The 21,152-nt window shown below is 40.0% G+C and overlaps 1 protein-coding gene across 1 annotated transcript in view; it reads right to left on the minus strand.

Annotated features, from left to right (window-relative positions):
* Positions 1 to 13,197: 13,197 nt before the first annotated feature.
* The window catches only part of SCML2 (Scm polycomb group protein like 2), a gene marked incomplete at its 3' end in the record, with an annotated part of 98,575 nt that continues 90,620 nt past the window's right edge, over positions 13,198 to 21,152 (minus strand). The window contains exons 12-15 of the mRNA XM_081081895.1: positions 19,339 to 19,452; positions 17,842 to 18,087; positions 14,396 to 14,547; positions 13,198 to 13,338 (exon numbers count right to left, since the gene is read on the minus strand). Coding sequence (XP_080938021.1) covers positions 13,198 to 13,338; positions 14,396 to 14,547; positions 17,842 to 18,087; positions 19,339 to 19,452 — 653 coding nt within the window. The remainder of the gene's footprint in view (positions 13,339 to 14,395; positions 14,548 to 17,841; positions 18,088 to 19,338; positions 19,453 to 21,152) is intronic.

Here is a 21,152-nt window from a genome sequence, read left to right on the forward strand (position 1 = left end):
AGAGAGCCAGAAACGCTGATGAGAGAGAAACATCAACCAGCCGCCTCCTGCACACCCCCCACTGGGGATGTGCCCGCAACCAAGGCACATGCCCCCGACCGGAATCGAACCTGGGACCCCCCAGTCTGCAGGTCGACGCTCTATCCACTGAGCCAAACCGGCCAGGGCTCACTTGTTGATAGATGTGTATTTGTTGTTCATAATTTGTATCTTTACCTTCTTCTTCTTCTTCCTCTTCTTAAAGGATACCATTCAGCATTTCATATAACACTGGTTTGGTGGTGATGAACTCCTTTAGCTTTTCCTTATCTGTGAAGCTCTTTATCTGACCTTCATTTCTGAATGATAGCTTTTGCTGGATAAAGTAATCTTGGTTGTAGGTTCTTGGCATTCATCACTTTGAATATTTCTTGCCACGCCCTTCTGGCCTGCAAAGTTTCTGTTGAGAAATCAGCTGACAGTTGTATGGATACTCCCTTCTAGGTAACTGACTGTCTTTCTCTTGCTGCTTTTAAGATTTTCTCTTTGTCTTTTGCTCTTGGCATTTTAATTATGATGTGTCTTGGGGTGGTCCTCTTTGGATTCCTTTTGTTTGGGGTTCTCTGCGCTTCCTGGACTTATAAGTCTATTTCTTTCACCAGGTAGGGGAAGTTTTCTGTCATTATTTCTTCAAATAGGTTTTCAATATCTTTCTCTCTCTGTTCTTCTGGCACCCTATAATTCGGATGTTGGTGTGCTTGAAGCTGTCCCAGAGACTCCTTACACTATCTTCATAGTTTTGGATTCTTTTTTCATTTTGCTTTTCTGGTTGGGTGTTTTTTGCTTCTTCACATTCCAAATCTTTGACTTGATCCTTGAGATCCTCTAGTCTGCTGTTGGAATTCTGCATAATATCCTTTATTTCAGTCAGTGTATGCTTAATTTCTAGTTGGTTCTTTATCATAACCTCGAGGGTCTCACTAGATTTCTTGAGGATCTCACTACATTTATCGGCAGTTTCTAGAAAGTTCTTGAAAAACCTTAAAAGTGTGGTTTTGAACTCTATATCCAGTCATTTGCTTTCCTCCATTTCTGTCATTTGTGACCTGTTTCTTTGTCTCTGCATTTTTTATGCTTCCCTGTGTTGGTAGAGTGGCTTTGTATGCTAGGTGTCCTATAGGGCCCAGTGGCTCAGCCTCCCCAATTACCTGAGGTGGACACTCTTGGTGCACCCCTTTGTGAGTTTTGTGCACAGTCTTGTTGTAGTTAAGCCTTGATTGTTGTAGGTATCCCTGGGAGGAATTGACCTCCAGGCCAATTGGCTGTGAGAATCAGCAGTGTCTACAGTGGGTGAACTTCTGTGCTGAAGACACCCTTATGGGGCAAGACTTGCTTCAGTGGGGCTTTGGTGCTCACTGAGTCTGCCCCCTGAGTGTGTCCCTTATGGATCTGAGGAGTTGTAATCTGGATGGTCCCACTCTGATCACTGGGTGCACTGGCTCTTGGATCTAAGGAGGTGCTAATTTAGCCTCTGCCTGAGGCTACCCAGCAGGAGCTACGAAGAGGTCTACAGATTCCCCTTCCTTGTTTGGGGTTTGGAGGTGCCCAAATGAGGCCCAGCTGTGAATCAATGTAAGCTGCTGTGGGGCCTTGGGCCTTCTCTTGGAAGTTCTGGGTCTGTCTGGCCCAGCTGCAGTTTGTTAGGTAATTTTCAGATTGCAAAGGGCCAGGGCATTCATATGCAAAACCTCTGCTGCAGCTTGGGTGGGGTGGGGTCTCAGGGGATCAACAGGGTGGAGCAAGCAGCTTTGGCTGATCCTCAGCCCTGCCCTAAGGGGCCGAGCGTCTCAGTGTCCTGGTAATTGCTGCAAGCACCTTTTAGAGTATGCTGCCCTCGCATTCTGAGTTCTGCCCGCTGCCAGACAGTCCAGTTTCTCCCCGTATGAGTCTAGGTCCCCAGAGACTCACCCGGAACTGGAGTTCAGAGCAGTCGGGAGCTTGTGACTCCCTCCCGATTCAAAAAGACAGCCACATCCTCAGTCGCCAGCCCTTGCTGCATGCACCTCCGTACCTCTGCACTCCACCTCCGCAGCTCCTCTGAGTCTCAGTGTGCTTTTCTCTTTCCTTCTAGTTGTAGAATTTCCACTCAGCCAGCCTTCCTGTAGTTCTGGATGATGTCCGTTTTGTCTTTTAGTTGTATTTTTGAATTTGTTGTGGGAGGCAGCAATTTCTGGTGTTTACCTATGCAGCCATCTTGGTTTTTCCACTCTGCCTACATCTTTCTATCTCATTCCTCTTTGTAACTTACCTGGAAAAATTCTGATGTGCCTGGGCGCAGGAGATGCTCCAAAAAGAAAGAAAGAAAAGTGGCCAGGGTGGCTCAGGAGGTTCCTGGCCTGAGGACATGGAGCCCCAGCACAGCCAGTGGTCTGCACAGACCCCCATGCCAGGGCATCTACCTTGGAGCTTAGATGGTCACCTTCAATTTCATGTCATCCTCTCACATTTAATACAGATTTTGTAGCAATTTTAAGTCCATGTACTGACCTTCCATCCTAGGTTCCTCCTCCATAGCTTCTCAGTACTGAGCCCCACTGGCTGCTGCCCATTACCTGTGTGTGCCCAGGATAGCTCCAGAAGCCTCAGAAACATTCCCTCTAGCTCTAGGACTCATCTCATTGCAGAGAGGATGCCAACCACTGGACCCTGGCTATGACCAGCCCAAGAGCTCCAGCCAGAGCAGATCAAGCCTCCTCCTTCTACTGAGCTTGAAGCTGGCACAAGTGAGGTCCACCACAGCCAGTTCTTCTGCCCCTAATCTCCCCCTGGGAAAGTAGTCCTCTGAACACCTCCACTCCTCTTCCTGCCTGCCAGTGTAAAGACGCAATTTTCAACTGGTATGCCACAAGAATTTTTAAAACATGCAATACCTGACTGTTTATTCAGGGTCACTGACCTCTATTCCTTTAGACCAGTGGTAGACTAACTGTGGCTCACGAGCCACATGCAGCTCTTTGGCCCCTTGAGTGTGGCTCTTCCTAAACCTTAGGGGTACCCTAATTAAGTTAATAACAATGTACCTACCTATATAGTTTAAGTTTTAAAAATTTGGCTCTCAAAAGAAATTTCAATCGTTGTACTGTTGATATTTGGCTCTGTTGACTAATGAGTTTCCCAACCACTGCTTTAGACTATCAAATAAAAAAAAATGACAACAGCCAACACAATAGCCATCTAGTGTTAATGAATCAAAATTATACCTATTTTTTTGTCAGATTGGCAAAATGTATAATATATATTTTTGGTGTGCTGCAGCATTTTAGTAATTAGTTTGAATGCCATGACATAAAAAAGGTGAAAATCACTGGTGTAAAACAGAAGGGTCCCTTGACTTGACTTGGGGTGGTGAGAACACAATATAATATAGGTGATGTATTATTCAGGAGTTTCACCCCTGAAACCTACTTAATTGAATTGACCCCAATTAATCCAATTTAAAAAAATAATAAAATGAAATGAAAAAAAATTCAGATCATTAAGGATAAATTGAACATTTCAAAAAAATACAAGTTATATCCAGTAACAAGAAGTAGATAGGCATATTTCTTGTCACCAATAAAATATGAGAGAGAGAGAGAGAGACTCCTTGAGCCTGAGGCTAAGTGCTCTGCCTACACACCAGAAACCCCAGACCCTTTCCCCTGACTGGAACTCAAGAGCAGTGACAACCTACCCCAAAGGAGAACAAAACCCATGAATGAAAGCTGACTGCACACTTTTCCATGTGGTTGTTCTTTGGTCACCCAAAGCTTCCGATGGCTGGAGGAAAGATGTGAGAGTATGATTCCCATGTGTTTCTCACCCCTTCTGTACTCCACTCACACCTCTGCTAGAGTCACTTCTGAAATATGAAAATTACCTATAAGATTTTCTCTGTCACCTTGCAATTGTCATTCTAATTTTGAAACAGAAAATTATGTCCAATCTAACCTGGAGAGGCTTTCAAAGAAACAGGTCAAGGGCACTGTCTTGCAATACCCCACAGTGTCTGGTCTGGGGAGGTGGGCCAAGAGGGGTCCCGGGGCTAGGGTGGAAGGCAGCACATGAACTGACAAGTGGGGCCCGTGTATGGGGACAGACATGGATGTGGTGGGGGCTGGGTGTAATGGCTGCACAGTACAGGGGTGGGGGAGCAGGACAGGGTAGGGGATGGGTGGGGAATTGGGGCACAGTACAGGGAGGGCAGGGCAGTGTGGAAGCTGGGTGGGGGGCAGAGGTGTGGCACCAGGAAGGGGCCTAAGTGGGGCAAGAGCTTGGTGGGGAACGGCAGCATGGGAGGTAGAGGGGAGTGGAGCCTGGAGGGTAATGGGGGCTGTGCATAGTGGGGAATAGTGAGGCTTTAATGTCAGAGCACCTGTTTGCTAAATTTGAGCAATATGCTCCCTGAAGGTGGCCTTTTAATGGCAACGCACATGATGGGGGGGGGGGGGGGGGAGTAGGGAAGACAAAAACAAAAGAGAGAAAAAGATCAGTAACCAAAAATATTTGAAACTTAATTCTAATATTCACCTGTCTTTACATTATTATGGAAGGGGCCACAAATGACAAATTCCTCCTAACTCTTCTAAAGTTCCTGTCCTTTACAGCTCTCCGTCCCATCTATGCTATGAACCTACTGACAAAACTCATCCTTACCACGTTTTCTACCTTACAGTTTTCATCCATCAATTAAGCTTCAATTATCATGTCTACATGAATGATGATGAAATATATTTGTGAGACAGAGAATGCTGGTTTTCTACAAAATCAGGTCTCCTGTTTTGAGATTAAGAGCCTTTTTACTGGGCACAGGGCCTCCTAGGTAAACACTCCGCAGAGGCTAGAAGTGGCTGTATGTGAATTCAGTGTGGGTAATCTTGGGTTCATCTTTTTTGGGACTCTCTGTGCTTGTGTGACTTTTTTCTTCCCCAAATCAGGGAAGTTTTCTGTCATTATTTCTTCAAATAGGTTTTCTAATCCTTACTCCTCTTCTTGTCCTTCTGGCACCCCTATTATACATATGTTACTTTGTTTCATGTTGTCCCAAAGCTCCCTTAGGCTCTCCTCCTGCTTCCTAATTTTTTTCTCCAATTGCTGTTCAGATTGGGTGTGTTTTTCTGGCCTATCTTCTAATTAAGTGGTTGCCAACTGGTGGTCCATGGACCACTGGCAGTCCATGAGGTCTGAAAGGTTGGCGACCACTGTAATTCACTCAGTCCTCTGCTTCTTCTAGTCTACTATTGAAACCTTCCATTGTGTTTTTTATTGTCGCTATATCATTTTTTATTTCTCTTGATTCTTACATAAGTTGTTGATTTTCTCATCCATCCAGTTTATGAACTGTATGACCTTTACTCTGAATTCTTTTTCTGACATATTAGATGCCTCCATTTAAGTTAGTTCCTTTTCTAGAGATTCCTCCTTTTCTTTCCTTGGGGTTTTTTCTTTGTTTTTTTTTTCTGCCTCTTTCTGGCCCTGGGGGCCCTACTTGGAGTTTGAGAGGTTGCTCAGGGTCACACAGTCCCTGATTTCCTGTGTGAGGAGTGAGGCATAGTTTGGTTTGCTCCAGGTTGCCCCAGAAGCAGATCCCAGGGCTCAGGGTGGAGCAGGTACCAAGTGGCTCCAAGGCAGGCTAGCAGCACGGTTCTGGGGTCCAGGGTATGGGTGGAGCACAGAGTTCCCTCTGGCTTGCACTCACTGCAGGTCTTGGGGCTGGATCCTAGGATGCTGGTCCCAGCGGGCTGGTGAGGAGGCCTGGTACAGATGTCTGGAGCCTGCCAGGAGGTGCTGTGCCACTCACTGCCAGGTCACAGTGGTTGTTACCCATGGGTTTTGGCTGGCAAACAGCATTCTCTAGGTCAGTGGTTCTCAACCTTGACTGCACATTAGAATCACATGAGAACCACTGCTCTAAGTGTCCTCTGCCCTTCCTTATTGAAACTTGTCTCCTCAGCTGTGTCTAATTTGTTAATTCAGGGTGGATGTTCTCCAATTTAGTTGCTCTTCTGGCCTGGCCTTAGGCCTATTTGGCTGCCATTTTCTATTCCTATGTAAATTTGAATGCAATGGCAGGTGTCAGAGCAACCATATTGGACCAAGAGGTGAAATCCACATGTCCAGGAAAGCACAAGATGGAGGAGTGTGGATTTCTGATAATGGAGGACACCTTCTACTAGCAACATGACAAGAGAGAAGTAAGTTTCTATCTTTATGAAGCTCCTGGGATTGGGGATCACTTTGTTAGAGTACCCAAACCCATATCCTAACTACTACAAAAACAAGTGAGGGAGAGAAGAGGAAGGCATTTTACAACTCTGTGGTTTCCTTCCTTGCAACTCCCACCCCTCCAGGTTTTTGTTTGTTTAGGTTCCTAGGCCAGTGATTCTCAACCAGTGTGCCACAAGAAGTTTTAAAACCTACAATACCTGACTATTTAGTCAGGGGCACTGACCTCTTTTCTCTTAGACTGTCAAATTTAAAAATGACAACAGCCAACACAATAGTGGTCCGGAGTGAATGAATCAAAATTATACCCATTTTTTTGTAAGTTCGGCAAAAAATATACCTTTTTTTGGTGTGCCTCAGAATTTTAGTGATTAGTTTATGTGTGCCATGAGATGAAAAATGTTGAAAATCACTGTCCTAAGCCATTGAAAAAGTGGGAGGGTTAATACAGGTAGCTTGCAGCTCAAACAGGTGTCCTGATGACTTTCAGCAGTAGATGAAAAATCAACAATCCTGATAAGACTTCTTGGAGTGGCAGGGGTTGGGAGGGACCGACTTGGCTCCCCTGTTACTTGCCCGAAGGGTCACACATCCTGTTCCGCAGGCTCTGTGCTGACCAGCTCCTCCCCATGCTCCTCCAAGCCTAGTCCCCCTTCTTCCTCTGCCATTGACACTCTAGGATCCCACTATCAAGCTGTCATATTTAACCAGATGGTCAGTTGGGACTTTTACAGTTTTTAATTCTCTTCAGAGCCACACTCTTCTCCAATAATTCACTCTTCCTTCCTATAGTTCCAATGCTTGCCAGTATGTATGTAAAAACAACCAGATTATCTAAAGGCCAAATGGCAATGTATGGCACTAGCTCTCATACTTGTGGAAAGGGTTGGGATGAATTGGGTACAAAAAAATCAAGTTAAATTAGATTCCCAGAAATATGACTCAGTCAACAAAATCTTAGGTTTTACCTTGTTCTAGGTGCCAATATGGAGACAGGAGACAGCAGGAAACAAGCTGAGGAGACTCACTGCCCTAATGAAGAGTTCATTCTAGTGGGGAAGACATATAATGTACAAATAAACAGTGTCAGGAAGTGCATAAGCCATATTTCACCATATTTTTGAGCCATATTATTAAGTCCAAGAAAACCCAGTAAGTTACAACCATACACCTTGACATCTGGCTCACATATCCCATAAGAAGGAACAGATGGCTTGGCCTAGCCCCATGTGCCTTCTTGCTCCAGAATCCAGTCTGAAGGAGCAGCCCCAACTTGGCACACACTGTGTTCATAGCAGAGGGTAATGGAGGAGAGAGATGATCAAGAAGCCATTGTGAAGCTCCTACTGGGACCTGATGTGTTTCAGGTCCACTTACATCCCACGGGCCAAAGCAGGGTTCAGGGCCAACAAAGGGGTGGACACTAGATTTTGCCTTCAGAGAGGATCTGCAAGTCCCATGGCAATGGATGGGTTGCAAGATCCTTTTACGGGGAAGGGAAAAGTCAAGGATTGGGAACAATAACATAACCCATCCTAAGTTTAAATACAATGGAGAAAATAAAGCAGGGAGAGTGGACTAGAAGAGCCAGGTGTCTGAGTATAATGTGGTAGGGAAATTAAGAAATGTCAAATAAGTATTAATGAGTTATGGTTTGTTATTAGGATCACAATGTATGTTCAAGACTGCTAGCTGTTTACCAAATATCTACTTCCCCATCTTCCTGAGCACACACTATTTTGGTCAGCATTATAGTCTGGTATGTCCACAGAACTGAGCCCAACAAAAAAAATGGAAAGATAAGTGTGCCATGTCCCCAACCACTTGAATCAAGGATCCCAAGGCCCCAGAAGAAGGTGCAGCTACATGATGGAAGGAGTCTGGGTTCCCAAACCAACAGAGACAAATGGGACATCTGCTTGGGATTGTGACCAACAAATACACTTCTATTATATTGGAGACAAAATACATTTTGGGTCTATTAGTGCCAGCAGCCTAGACTATTCTAGGGCATCATGTCACCTTCCTAAACATTCTTACCTGGCAGATACTTTATTTGAAGCACTTCAACCCAAAGAAAACTTGGAAAAGGGTGTCGCACAAAACTTCCAATTCCCAAACCCAGTCTAGCACGTTATGTAACAATGATGTCAACTGCCAATGTAGTGGCAAGGTATAATTAGGGAACTTAAAACAAAGGCCATGCTCTTAGAAAATGGGCAAACTATCAAGGTGATAACAGGAAATTCATGATGTATAGAAAGCCACCTCATAGTGCTGCTGTTCACAGTAATGTTCATTTAAGTGGACGCTCTGGGAGGGACTTGTGAACACAGGATATATTGGCAAAAATTAACCCTGAGGAGCTTTTTCGGGTATATGCAGGAGACATACTTGTATCTGTAAGTCCTGTCATGCTGATCGAAAGAATGAGGGTGGCTATAGAGGAGTAACACAAACCAGGGCTATCCTTCAGAATGCATGGCGGACAGTGTTCTTCTACTCCCTCCTGACACCCCCCCCCCTCTTGTCCAGCAACTTAATGGAATTGAACCTTGAAAGCATCTCTCCCCAGTGATTGCACACCCAGTTCAAGCTTGCCCACATTTCCCACTACATTAACTCTGGTGCTATGGGACCACCTTCCCTGGCTTTAGCAGTGCCATCATCACTGAGGGGAGATACTTAAGACATAGGTGGGAAAAGAAGGGAAAGGAAATGAATCCCTTTGTCTAAAAAGCAAACAAAATTAGAGAAATATTACTGTAATAACCAAATTAAGAGTACTAAAAACTTTGAAATAACCAGGCTTGGTACTTGGAGGAATTCAACAGAAGACTCAAGAGAAAAAGAGGAAACTTTGGGGGAGGGTTGTTAATAATTCAATGATTCTGACAATTGATTCTTACAGAAAAACACCCTGAGATTATGTCATAAACTGACGAGTTTTAGAAACAACTGTATGTTCATTCAACAGAATGGCAGTCCTACTACACTGTGCAGTGTATCCTACTATCTGTCTCTTCAGGGTTTTTTTTTAATATACAAAATATTTATATTATTGAACTAGTAACACTTGATGTTCTCTGTGTCTATAAAACTTTGGACCACATAGCTGATTTGTTAGATCTAGTCCACTCCACCTTACAAAAAAAAACAGAAAAGATTTTAGGTAGCTTCATTCATTGATGCCTCATCAAAATTTTCTAGGACCATGAACATCCTCCTCATCAGTGTCTTCTGGTTTGGGGTGGTCACAACTGTCACCACCACCCAGTACTTTGGAACACTTTACATTAGTCAATCCATATATTAATGTCCAAGAGCTTCTCTACTCTTATAGAAATCTAACATGTGACATGTTCAATCTGCTCTCAGTGAATTGACTTCTGTGCCTGGTGGACTGACTCTCCCCACCCCCTACATATAAAGGGACTTGAGTGGCTCAGGCCTATCCAGGCAGGTGGAGAGGGGAGGCTAAAGGTGAAGTGGGGTCTGCAGAGGCCATAACCCTGCCCTGGCTGCCCCCTTGCCTCTGAGGGGTTGTTCCCACAAATGAATGAGCTTAATTAGGCACTTTAGTTCTTCAGCTGAAGAACAAGACACAGAATGACTGATTTGACACTGCTCATGGTCTCTTGGAGCTCATGCATGCTGTAAGCAGCCTGAGGTTCTCCTTTCCATGAACGTTGAATAATCTCAAAGATGTGCAAGCAGCTTGAGGGGAGGAGCTGGGCTCCTTATGTCTTAAATATCTCCCCTCAGTGATGATAGTGATGCTAAAGCCAGGGAAGGCAGTCCCATACCAGAGTTGCCACTCATATGGGAAATGTGGGCAAGCTTGAACTGAGTCTGCACTCACTGGGGAGAGATGCTTTCAAGGCTCAATTCCATCAAGCTGCAGGACAACAGGGGGGATATTGGGAGGGAGTGGAAGAACACTGTCCACCACGCATTGTTTCCCTCCCCTAGAGCCCATCATTCCCTGATCAGCCTCAGAGGACTTAGGGATACAAGCAAGTCCCAGCATCACACTGTAGAAACAGCTCCCAAAATGTAAACGCACTTCATTTCCTCAGCCAACTGTGAGTACAATCCCTTCTGCTGCTTGAAAAAAACAGCGCTTTTCTTCCCAATTACATTGTTTCCAGTTGTGATGTTGAATTTTTAATTTACAATATTACAGAAGGGCATGGCTTTTTCATGCTTACAGAGGCGGCCAGGTTTAAAAGTCTGGGAAATCCTTCTCTGGAATATGTCCTATAAGATACTCCAACCATCAGAAATCACACAGATGAAAGCAAATGCTCGATGTGCCCAGAGGGCTTCAGAGCTCAAGTTGCTCAATTCTTTTGACTACAGAGTCTCCAAGATGGAATGGGAGGCAAAACTAGAGGAAATATTATTTTAAAAGCCTGGCAAGTTCACAGGAGGCTAGCATAGCATTCTATTCTCTGCACTAATAATTTACAAACCAGTGAAGAACAAGTGGTTCTGAATCACCCAAGTCTCAGACAGCAAATGGATGCCCTATTCCAGTCACTGGAGCACCACCTCTGGAACCTATTATGACCATGTGGCCTCCAGTGAAGTATAGAACAGGCTGCTGAGAAGCAACAACAGAAAGTTTCTGGGTTCCCAGACACCTAGCAGCAGCTCCTGGGGTGGGTGGGCTGAAGAGTCAGATACTGAAGGCGAAAAACCACAACTCTGAGCCTCTAAGGCAGTGGTTCTCAAACTTCCTAATGCCACAACCCTTTAATGCAGTTCCTCATGTTGTGGTGACCCCCAACCATAAAATTATTTTCGTGGTTACTTCATAACTGTAATTTTGCTACTGTTATGAATCATAATGTAAATATCTGATATGCGGGATGTATTTAGGCGACCCCTGTGAAAGGGTCGTTCGGCCCCCAAAGGGGTCGCGACCCACAGGTTGAGAACCGCTGCTCTAAGGCCTTCTGAGCATGTAAGCTGGGAGAGTTGACGGCAGAGAGACAGTGCAGCTTCTGTCCCCCGCTGGTAAAAGAGCATCCAGAATCACCAGACAGATGAACTCAGGTGAGGCAATATCTGGGGCACTGGCATTTTCTAGCATGCTGGCTTCATCAATAACATTGCAAGTAACTAAAGCTTTGAGCACAGACAAAGCTCACTGATTTAACTTCTGACTGTTCCCCTGTTCTCATTTAAGGCCCCTGCAAGAGACCAGCCCTTTGCCCCTATGAATCTGTTCACCCATGGAATGAGGTCAAGTGTTAAACTCGAGTATTTGGACATATAAAACCACAAACTTACTAGATTGCTGCTTTTTCAATATACCCAATTCATACATAAATGTAACGAGGTGAAAGCAAATCACAACTGAGACTCTGACACCAGTTTTTGCAGTTATTTAACTTTATTATATTTTAAAATCTGATAACTGTAAAACATAGTATTTGTATAAACACCTGAGGACTGTTCAACTGGACATAGCGTCTTCACTCAAACAATTTGAGAGAAGACCAAGTTTAAATTAGAATTTTATCTTATAACACAAAAAAAATAACATAGGTGAAACCACCCTTTAAATAGTTGCATTCTTGTATAAAGTACATTTGCTTTTCTAAAAAATAAAATGAACATTCTTGCCCCTGGTGTACATTTCACTGGCATTTTCAACAAATGGCTAATACTTTCAGCACAAATTCTCATAGCTTATAAACATTACTCCAAAGTTATACAAAGTAATAACAATAAACATATAGCACCATTTCCCCCTGAAAGTTCTACTTTAAAATTAAAGCCCAAATGATGTCAAAATTAATGCATCTTCCAAAATTTAGCAGAATAAATGGCTCAGAACTAAGCAAATTAATTAGAAACATTGCATAGGACAGAGAACTTCCCTGTAGGGAAACCAATCTATGAATTGTTTCTTATCCCCTGAAGACTAAACTGAGAGGTACTAATGATAGCAAATGATGCACATATTGTTTTACAGAATAAAAACGTCTGATTATATAAATAGTTTATCATTACCTCTGTGGCAGTGTAAAGTGCCATATTAAATTCAAAAAGAGCAGATTTATTTCTTTGTACACCTACAGGTATAGAATAATATATAAATATGCTGTAACCATATGAGGAATAAACACAGACAATAAAATATATATCTTGTAAAAATTTGGGCACGGCTGTCTTCAAATAGAGATTTGAGAAATGAATGCCTACCTATGTTGTTTTAAAATAATAGGTATTCCATTGAAAAAAAATTAACCAGACTCCATCCAAGACACCCTTTTAGTATAATATCTCCTACATAAAGCAACTATTCTATCTAGCTTATAATTTCTTGAAAATTATCAAAAACAGATAAGAACACTTTATGAAAGTTTATAAGCTTGCTTTTTTTCTTTAAATATGAACAAATATAACATATAGAAAAATAACAAAAGGGTAATAATTTATATGGTTATTCCCTTTCTGGAAACTGGTAGAACACGAACAGAACACTGTTATAACAGACAAAATATTTGAGAAAGAGATGATTTCTGCTGTTTTATCTTTAAATTTTCTTCTAACGACAACTTCTCATGGATTTTACTAGAGAACTTGTCAAACCCTGATACTTTCCCCTTTGGAATTTAGCTGTTTTAGTTCTATACATAAACATTAACTGAAATCAAAGGTTTCTCTGTTTCCTACCTGAAGTATACTTGTAAACTGTATGATAAAATAATAAACTATAAAATAATAAAAAGACATAAAGAAGTTGTCAATTTGAATATGCTAATACTAATACATAAAACGGCATTTAAAGATGTAGACCGGACTGTAATGTAGCTCTGCAATTCTGTATGTAACATTCTTTTTTAGGAACTGTCTAGAAAACTAAAACTGCTAAGAGAATAAAAGTACTTTTAGGTTAATAAATTATCAGGACAACTGAGAATCATGGCTAATACAAACTTATATATTTTTAAAACTGGGTTTCCCTTCTTTAAGTTTTTCAATGTGGTAGCATAACTTTAGAGCTGGCCCCAACTTCAGCCCCATATACTTCATTACAACATCACTTTTGAGTAGTAGCAGAGCCTTCCCATCAATTTCCTATAGAGAGAAAGAAATTATAAAAATTAATAATGCATTCATATTTTGTCATTATGTATACATAAGAACATTTAAAAGAGAGCAGCTGTACATTCCCAATATATATTGTCTGAATAGACATTTATTCCCTGAGAACTATTTAAAATATAATTTATATAGTAAAGCATCATTTGATAATTTTTAAATTCACTTCAAATTTTAAGAAAAAGGAAACTTAACCCAGTATCTTTTTAAAAAATGGCCTCAGCATCAAACTAGCTAATTCTAAATAATGTGTACCGAATAAAATACTACATTATCTGTGACAAAGGGCAGAAACCTGTAAGCGGTAGAAATGAATTTCAGACGGCCATTAGCTATCTTAGAAAGGCTGGAATATGAATATGTCAACATCAACGCAAACTGTAAATGTGGTATACAGTGTTGTGTTTATTTTGAAAGCTAATCAGTTTGTTGTAATCAGTAATTTTCTTACAATATTGAAAAGGATACATCAGATATTTGGTCACAAATATGATTTATTAGAAAATATAAACATATTCTTTAATAGACATAAGGCATCCTCCTAAAATTCTTTATTTCCTTAATTAACCAATTTATGTCACAGAAGCATATTATTTGGTATCCATAAAATAAAGCTGCACTTAATCTTATACAGTTGCTGAATTCACTGGGCATCAAAACAAGATGGACACCCTGTTACAGCTTGTGGTCACCCCCTCCTACTCATGGTCCTGGGGCTGAGCAGGGAGCAGGTGGGGAGGAGGATCCTTGTAGCTGCCGTTACAAAGAAGACACCTGAGAGTGAGTGACCATGCTGAATCATCTTCTCTTGAGAACTTGAAGACTTGTAGTATTTTAGGTACTCGGGTACCCATTTAAAGTATAGATCCAGCCTCTACCACTTACGGATCTAACTTTGAACAAGGTAACCTTTCTCACATATGGAAAAATCAGTTGATAGAGTTCCCCACCATCCACACTAATCAGCTTCCAACTGAAGAGCCTGCACAGAAGTCATTCAAAGGCAGGAAAACCGGATCAAAAGATACATTACATGTTGCCTGAAGAGGTCGGCGAGGGGGCCTGATATCTGAGGATCTTTATGTTTCATAAACTGTATCACTTCATCCACACACCAGGTTGAAGGGTCCTTAGAGAAGCCTTGCTTCAGGACACTGGGGTCAGGTACAGCTATATAACTTGGAGCTTCAATGGGGGGAAAAAAGACAAATCATACTTGACCTGATCATTATCCTGAAAGAAGAGATGTTAGGTAGGAAGTGACGAACTCATTCCTGGAACCATCTGTTAGGTACCCTGGCAAGGACCCAGGACTCCAAGTGTAAAATCCAATGAAAGCTTAGATAAAGATGATGTGAGGATGGGTACCCATGAGCGTCCCATCTGACTGCCCATGAACAACAACAGCAGCTTCCGAAGTTACTGTAAAGCTTCAAAGTTCATAAAACAGATTGAGCAATCCAAGGTCTCTTTGGCCACAGGAAAATACAGTAAAAGATCTGTTACTTGGGTTAAAATAGGTTCATCTAAGCTAACCTATTACTCTCTTTAAGTATTTCAATGAATTTTTCTCCTCTTTCTCTAGATTAGGTTTATTTTACTAGCTAAATACAATGGGAATTCCCCAAATTTAGTTTTCTAATTGCTTATATTTATTCACTTTAATCAATAAATTTCAAAAACCCTATTATCTTTAAGAAGAACTGAATTAGTTCTTTTACTAAATCTCTTCCATGTATTTAATATGAACGTTTTTAGCATTACTTTATTTTTTAAATTCCTGTATCTCAAGGCTCAAATGCTTATCTGAATTTTGAAGAAAACAAGATTATTGTCTGTTTATATAGGTCAGAAGTAACTTTAATATTATACTGAGGTATTTAATATCAAATACCTCTTTCAAGTTTATTTGCATAGTAATAGATAATTTGGTTGAAGGTTTATATGTTGAAAAAATAAGTAACTAAGACATGAAACAATTGAAGTGCTCATACCTCAAAAAGTTTTAGCTATGATGTTCACTAAATCATGCTGAAATTTCTGTGTCTAGGCAAGTATTCATTTTCTCAACCAGAACACTCAACTTTCTATAGTGTGTGAAAACACAGTGGGTTGTTTTTTTTATTTTTTTTAAATTGAATTTATTGGGGTGACATTAATAAAATTATACAGGTTTCAGGTAAATAATTCTATAATACATCATCTGTACACTGTATGCTTTACTAGGAAGATTTATATTATGTGTTTAACCAAGAAACTGTCAATACAAATTTGATCTTTTTGGAATAAATTAGCCAAAGGTGTACCTTTATTTCCTATTATCTGGATTCTGGACACTTACGGGACATTTTGAGTATTTACTGAGGACAAGAGCAAAGAAAACAGAAGATAAAAAAAGTTACAATGATCAATTTTTTGTGTGTGGCTTAGAATTTTCTTTTTCAATAATATCACAACTTTGATGTAAAAAAAAACGTCTTTACTAAAATGTATCTTCCTCTTCCACTAGTCAGAGATAAAAAAAATGTTGGTCATATCTACCAAGAAATGCTACTGGGCTGAATCAACCAAGATAAAAGTGATAATGAAGTAGACCAGCGGTCGCCAACCTTTCGGACCTCACAGACCACCGTGGTCCACAAACCACCAGTTGGCGACCGCTGCTGTAGACCATATCATACCTAAGACATTCTAAAAACTTAGACAGAAAGATCTTTAACTGAAGAAAGACTCAATTTAACATAAACTTATTGGCAAGGCGAATCATACCACTAAATTAACTTATGTTTTGTGGTATTTCTAATTTCTGTCACAAAATCTGATATAGTTATGTCTTTTTTTTCCCATTTACAATTTACCAGCTCTTTCAGTGTTTCAGAGTGATAAGGAAGTTTCAGTGATCTTACATGATGAATAGGAGAAAAGTTACACTTATAACATATTGAACAAATGTCTAGACTGAATCAGACTACTAGTGTAGTTTCAGTCTATTGGTAATATGAGGCAGTTTTCCAACCAAGTGATATAGTAGGGGGAATATAGTTATGTATTTTTGTTGTCGTTGTCTATTTCTGTTTTATTTATTTATTTTTTTCTATTCCGCGTGTAAATGAAATCATAAGGTATTTGTCTTTCTCTGACTTGTTTAGCTTAGCATAATACCATCTAGTTCCATGTTATCGCAAATGGCAAGATTACACTCAGTTTTATGGCCAAGTAATATTTCATTGTATATACATATAACTAGTTTTACAGATTACTACAGATAAAGTATAAGTAAAGATATGATTTCTGGTATAAAACTGTAATATTATTTTAAAACAAAACATCGATAAGAATATCTATTTTTAATCTATTATGGAAAAATAATGTAATTAGGCCCATATCTTCAAAACAATCAGAGAAGGTTGCAAACATTTAGTGTTATTCAAATAATTACATTAAACAAATTATGTAAAAAATAAAGTCCAGCCATGTTTTTCTCCTTTAGCTTTGCCTTGTAAATACTAGTATAGCAGTAACTATTTCTGAAATAAAGTGAAAGTGATTTAATTTTTATCCCCAACAATGTTATTGAATTTCTTTCCTATAACAAAAATCAACAATTTATTTCATTCAAATAATGGGGCAGGGCAGAAGGTTGTGTGAGCATCACCAGCAATCAGGGATGAATTCAGCTTTAACAGTTCCAATACCTTAAAGAAAAGAATAGTAATGACATTTCTAGACAGTTTCCAAGTGAAATGCTTACCTATTCTCTGGAGATGTAAGCAACATGGCGGTACAGAGTATGACCATTGAGCCAGAGGGCCTGGCGTCAAGCACTGGTCCAGCTACCTTCACCTTAGTCAACTGATTACTCAGATTTTTCTACCTAAAAATGTTTACCAGCACCCTACATCACAAGAAATTATTATAAAGTTTTAATGTATAAGGCTATGCAAAATATTATGTGCTAGGCACAATGTCAGATAGTAATAAAGATAATGATGCTTTTTATTAAGTAACTACTAATAAGTAATGTTATTACTATTAGTCTTCCCACTACTAAAAAGATCAGCGGGTAGCCTTCTCAAGCCCCAATACAGGCTACTTTGGCATGGTAGTATTAGGAATACATTTGGAAGTAAGATATTCAGCATCAGAAGCAACATTTTAGAGCCTTGTACTAAGGTCTGTCTTCAAAAGCTCATGTTCTGTGAAAATCCCTGAAAATTCAGGGTAAACTACCCCTTTATAAAATAAACATCCAACTTCAGACTCTCTGCAAACAACGTCACTTAACAGCAGAGGCAATCTACACAGGGACAATCTTAGCATCTGTAATGGCTTGGCCCTGACAATGATGTGGAGTTGTCTCAACCTCCTCAATTTGGCACTTTCTCTAATGTGATACACTCTCAGGGGATGTCACTGAACATGGAAAGCTTAAGGGGAAAGAGACACACAATGATTTAAAATCACTGTTTTTAAATATACCTTCACTGTTCTTCTGCATTTGGAATTCATGGGGAATGTTCTGGGTAGATGATGTATCCAGTAGTGCTGAACTTAAGGAGAAGGGCACACCTTCAGAAACATTCTTGGAGACTGAGGTATCAGTGCTTAAAGGATCTCCACTGGCAGGATTCAAATTACTTTCTGGATTTAGTGGTGAGTCCTGGGACTCTTCAGGAAGCGTCTCCTCTTTAGGCATGACATTTCCCTCAGAAGACAATAGTTCTTCTAGAAGAAAAAAGACAAAGGCAATTATCTTCAACAGACTTATAATTCAAATACTATTAAAAGGTCAAAAATCTAATCTTCAACAACAATTCGCTTAAGCCATGCTATCCTAAACCACAAACCTTTAACACAAAGTACATGGCCATCCCCTCTTTGATATTTATAGTAATAGACACTATCCTGAAATCCAAATTTATTCTATGACATCACCTACAGTTGCTGTGAACACCTCACTAAGGCATTCACTTTCAGAAATGCCATTCTTCACAACTATTTGTTATGATCACTCAGCTAGTTTCTAAAATTTGCCTACTAGTTGGGCACTTAAAACTTTCGCTGGAGAGACTGACAGATCTCAGAGGGAAGAGGGGTGGAGGGACTGGAAGGTGGCTGGGGATATGGAGGCTGGGTGAAGAGGAGCAAAGGGGGGAGAATGGGAGACATCTGTAATAGTGTCAACAATAAAAAAAAGAGACTTGCCGAAACCGGTTTGGCTCAGTGGATAGAGCGTCGGCCTGCGGACTGAAAGGTCCCAGGTTCGATTCCGGTCAAGGGCATGTACCTGGGTTGCGGGCACATCCCCAATAGGAGATGTACAGGAGGCAGCTGATCGATGTTTCTCTCTCATCAATGTTTCTAACTCTCTCTCTCTCTCCCTTCCTCTCTGTAAAAAATCAATAAAATATATTTTTAAAAAAAGAGACTTAATAAAAAAAGAGAACTAATCAACAAATTCAGTAAAGTTGCAGGATATTAAATTAAAAAAATAACAACACAAAGTTGAAGAGGTTAAAAACCCCCACACATGGTGATTACCAGAGGGAAGGGGGCTGGGAGGAGGTAGAAGAAAGGAGAGGGGGAATAAATGGTGATGGAAGGAGACTTGACTTGGGGTGGTAAACACATAATACAATATCCAGAAGATGTATTATAGAATTGTATACCTGAAATCTGTATAATTTTATTAACCAATGTCACCCCCAATAAATTCCTCTTTCTATCATCTTTCAGTAGTTTAAAGTTGAATGAAAAATTTTACTGTAATTGTTTCTTTTTAATCTAATGAGAAACATTAACTGTGTCCTTCTGAAGAGAAGAGAGTGCTCAACGAAGCTGCCAAAGTAGTAGCCTAATTGTCAAAATGACTTAGGCAAATACACCCCCTACCCTCAACACCACCATACAAGAGCATATATAAGTGGTATAGAATGACTTTTCTCCCCAATCTTGGGACATGTAGATACTATTTACCTTGAGAGGCATGCATCTCTATTTTGGGGAGCTTAGGAGAGAGAGGAGCAACATCAGATAGAGGCTGCTCAGAAGGTCGCTTGGTGGTTTGTTTTTCAGTTACATCTTCCTCAACTGTTTAAAAAAAAGTGTGTTATAACTAAGATATTCTAGCCTTTTCATATCATCAGCATAAAACACTTGTTTCTAAATCATTTTTCTACTATGACTTCATCAATAATGTACCATTCGATGGTTTATGAATAACATGTTCATTTCATCCTATTAAACATTTCAGTGACATCATATTCAAGAGGTTAAAGCATTATGTCTAGGCTTTATCACATATCTATAAATATCTCAGGAGGCAACCAATTATAATGTGTCTAAAAAGGCCTCAGAAAATTGTTCCCATAAGCAAGAAAAGTTAAGAATTCAGAGTAGTTAAGGAGAAGACAGTGTATAATGAACATCCCATTTTATAGGCACTAATCCTGGCCTAGGACTACTGCTACAACAACTCTACTGGTTATTTATCATTCAAACAAATGCATTTCTAGGTAAAGGACTGTTCTTGAAGGCATGATCCTGAAAGTAAAGACAACTCAAATTATCAATTATATTCTAAATATTAATTGCTACCTTGATTTAATCTCCAACTAAAAGGGAAAATAAAGTATAATAGAAATCTTAAAGGTCTGATAATAGACGTCAAGAGAGAAGAACCAAAGTCAAACTTCACCTGGTTCAAAATGGTTGGGGGCTAAGGCATGCCTCTCAAAATCATCTAATGAGCAACCTTTAGCCATCTAGTTACTGATTGACTACTAACAAATCTAAGAGACTATTACCACTTGATTTTATTTTTGATCATGGATTATAAAACCAACAGGTAAAACATTTTAGTGAATGACAAATGTGTCTATAATTAGAACATTTAAATTATAAGAAAAAATTGATTTTTTCATACCCATGCAATGAAATAGAAAATTTGAATACAAGTATAGTTCTCCATAGATATTTCTTTACCTCGGAATCTTAGCAAGATCAGAAAAAAGTCTTTACTTGTTTACTTGTAATATTCTAATGCTTTCCGTATGAAAAGTTTATGAAACTGGTATATGGTCTACTATCTGGTGCTGATACAAATGTAAAATTGATTCTTGATTTCTGCTTCTGGGTATTAGAGTAAGTTCAGGCATAAAATTATTCCTGCAGAGATAACTAGAAAAATCCAGATAATTAAAAAAACATACTTTAAAAAGTCATCATAGAGCAGTGATGGCGAACCTATGACACACGTGTCAGAGGTGACATGCGAACTCATTTTGGGTGACACGCATCGACAGAGACAAAAAATTGCATAATTCAAATATTTGTCTCTCGCAATGGCCAGAGTTGGGCATCACTCGAGTAATATTATTACGCACATTATTCATGATCAATAATGCAATTCTAAAACCGGATGTAAACATGTACATCGGTGTTGCATAGCAAAGATACATAGTGAAAACATCCAAGATACACTGTTCCAATATTGACATTAATATAAAAAGGTAAGACTTGCACTATAAAGAGATTAATCTTTACTCATGACATTTTATTTTTACTCGAGTGACAAAATGCCCAGTTCTGGAAACGGCCTCATTATTGTCAACATGTGCCTCGGGTAAGCTTCCCGTGTGTTCGGGTGCATTCGGCAAATGGACGCACTTGATCGCCATGTTCATTAGGAGACAGAAGTGGGAGGATTAGAAGAAAAAGATATACAGTGCAACAGTGCTCGACGAGACATTCTGCGTGTCGGATAACTGATCACAGCACCATATATTTGT

This window comes from Myotis nattereri (genome assembly GCF_964212035.1).
Source record: "Myotis nattereri genome assembly, chromosome: X".
In the NCBI taxonomy this organism is placed as follows: domain Eukaryota; kingdom Metazoa; phylum Chordata; class Mammalia; order Chiroptera; family Vespertilionidae; genus Myotis; species Myotis nattereri.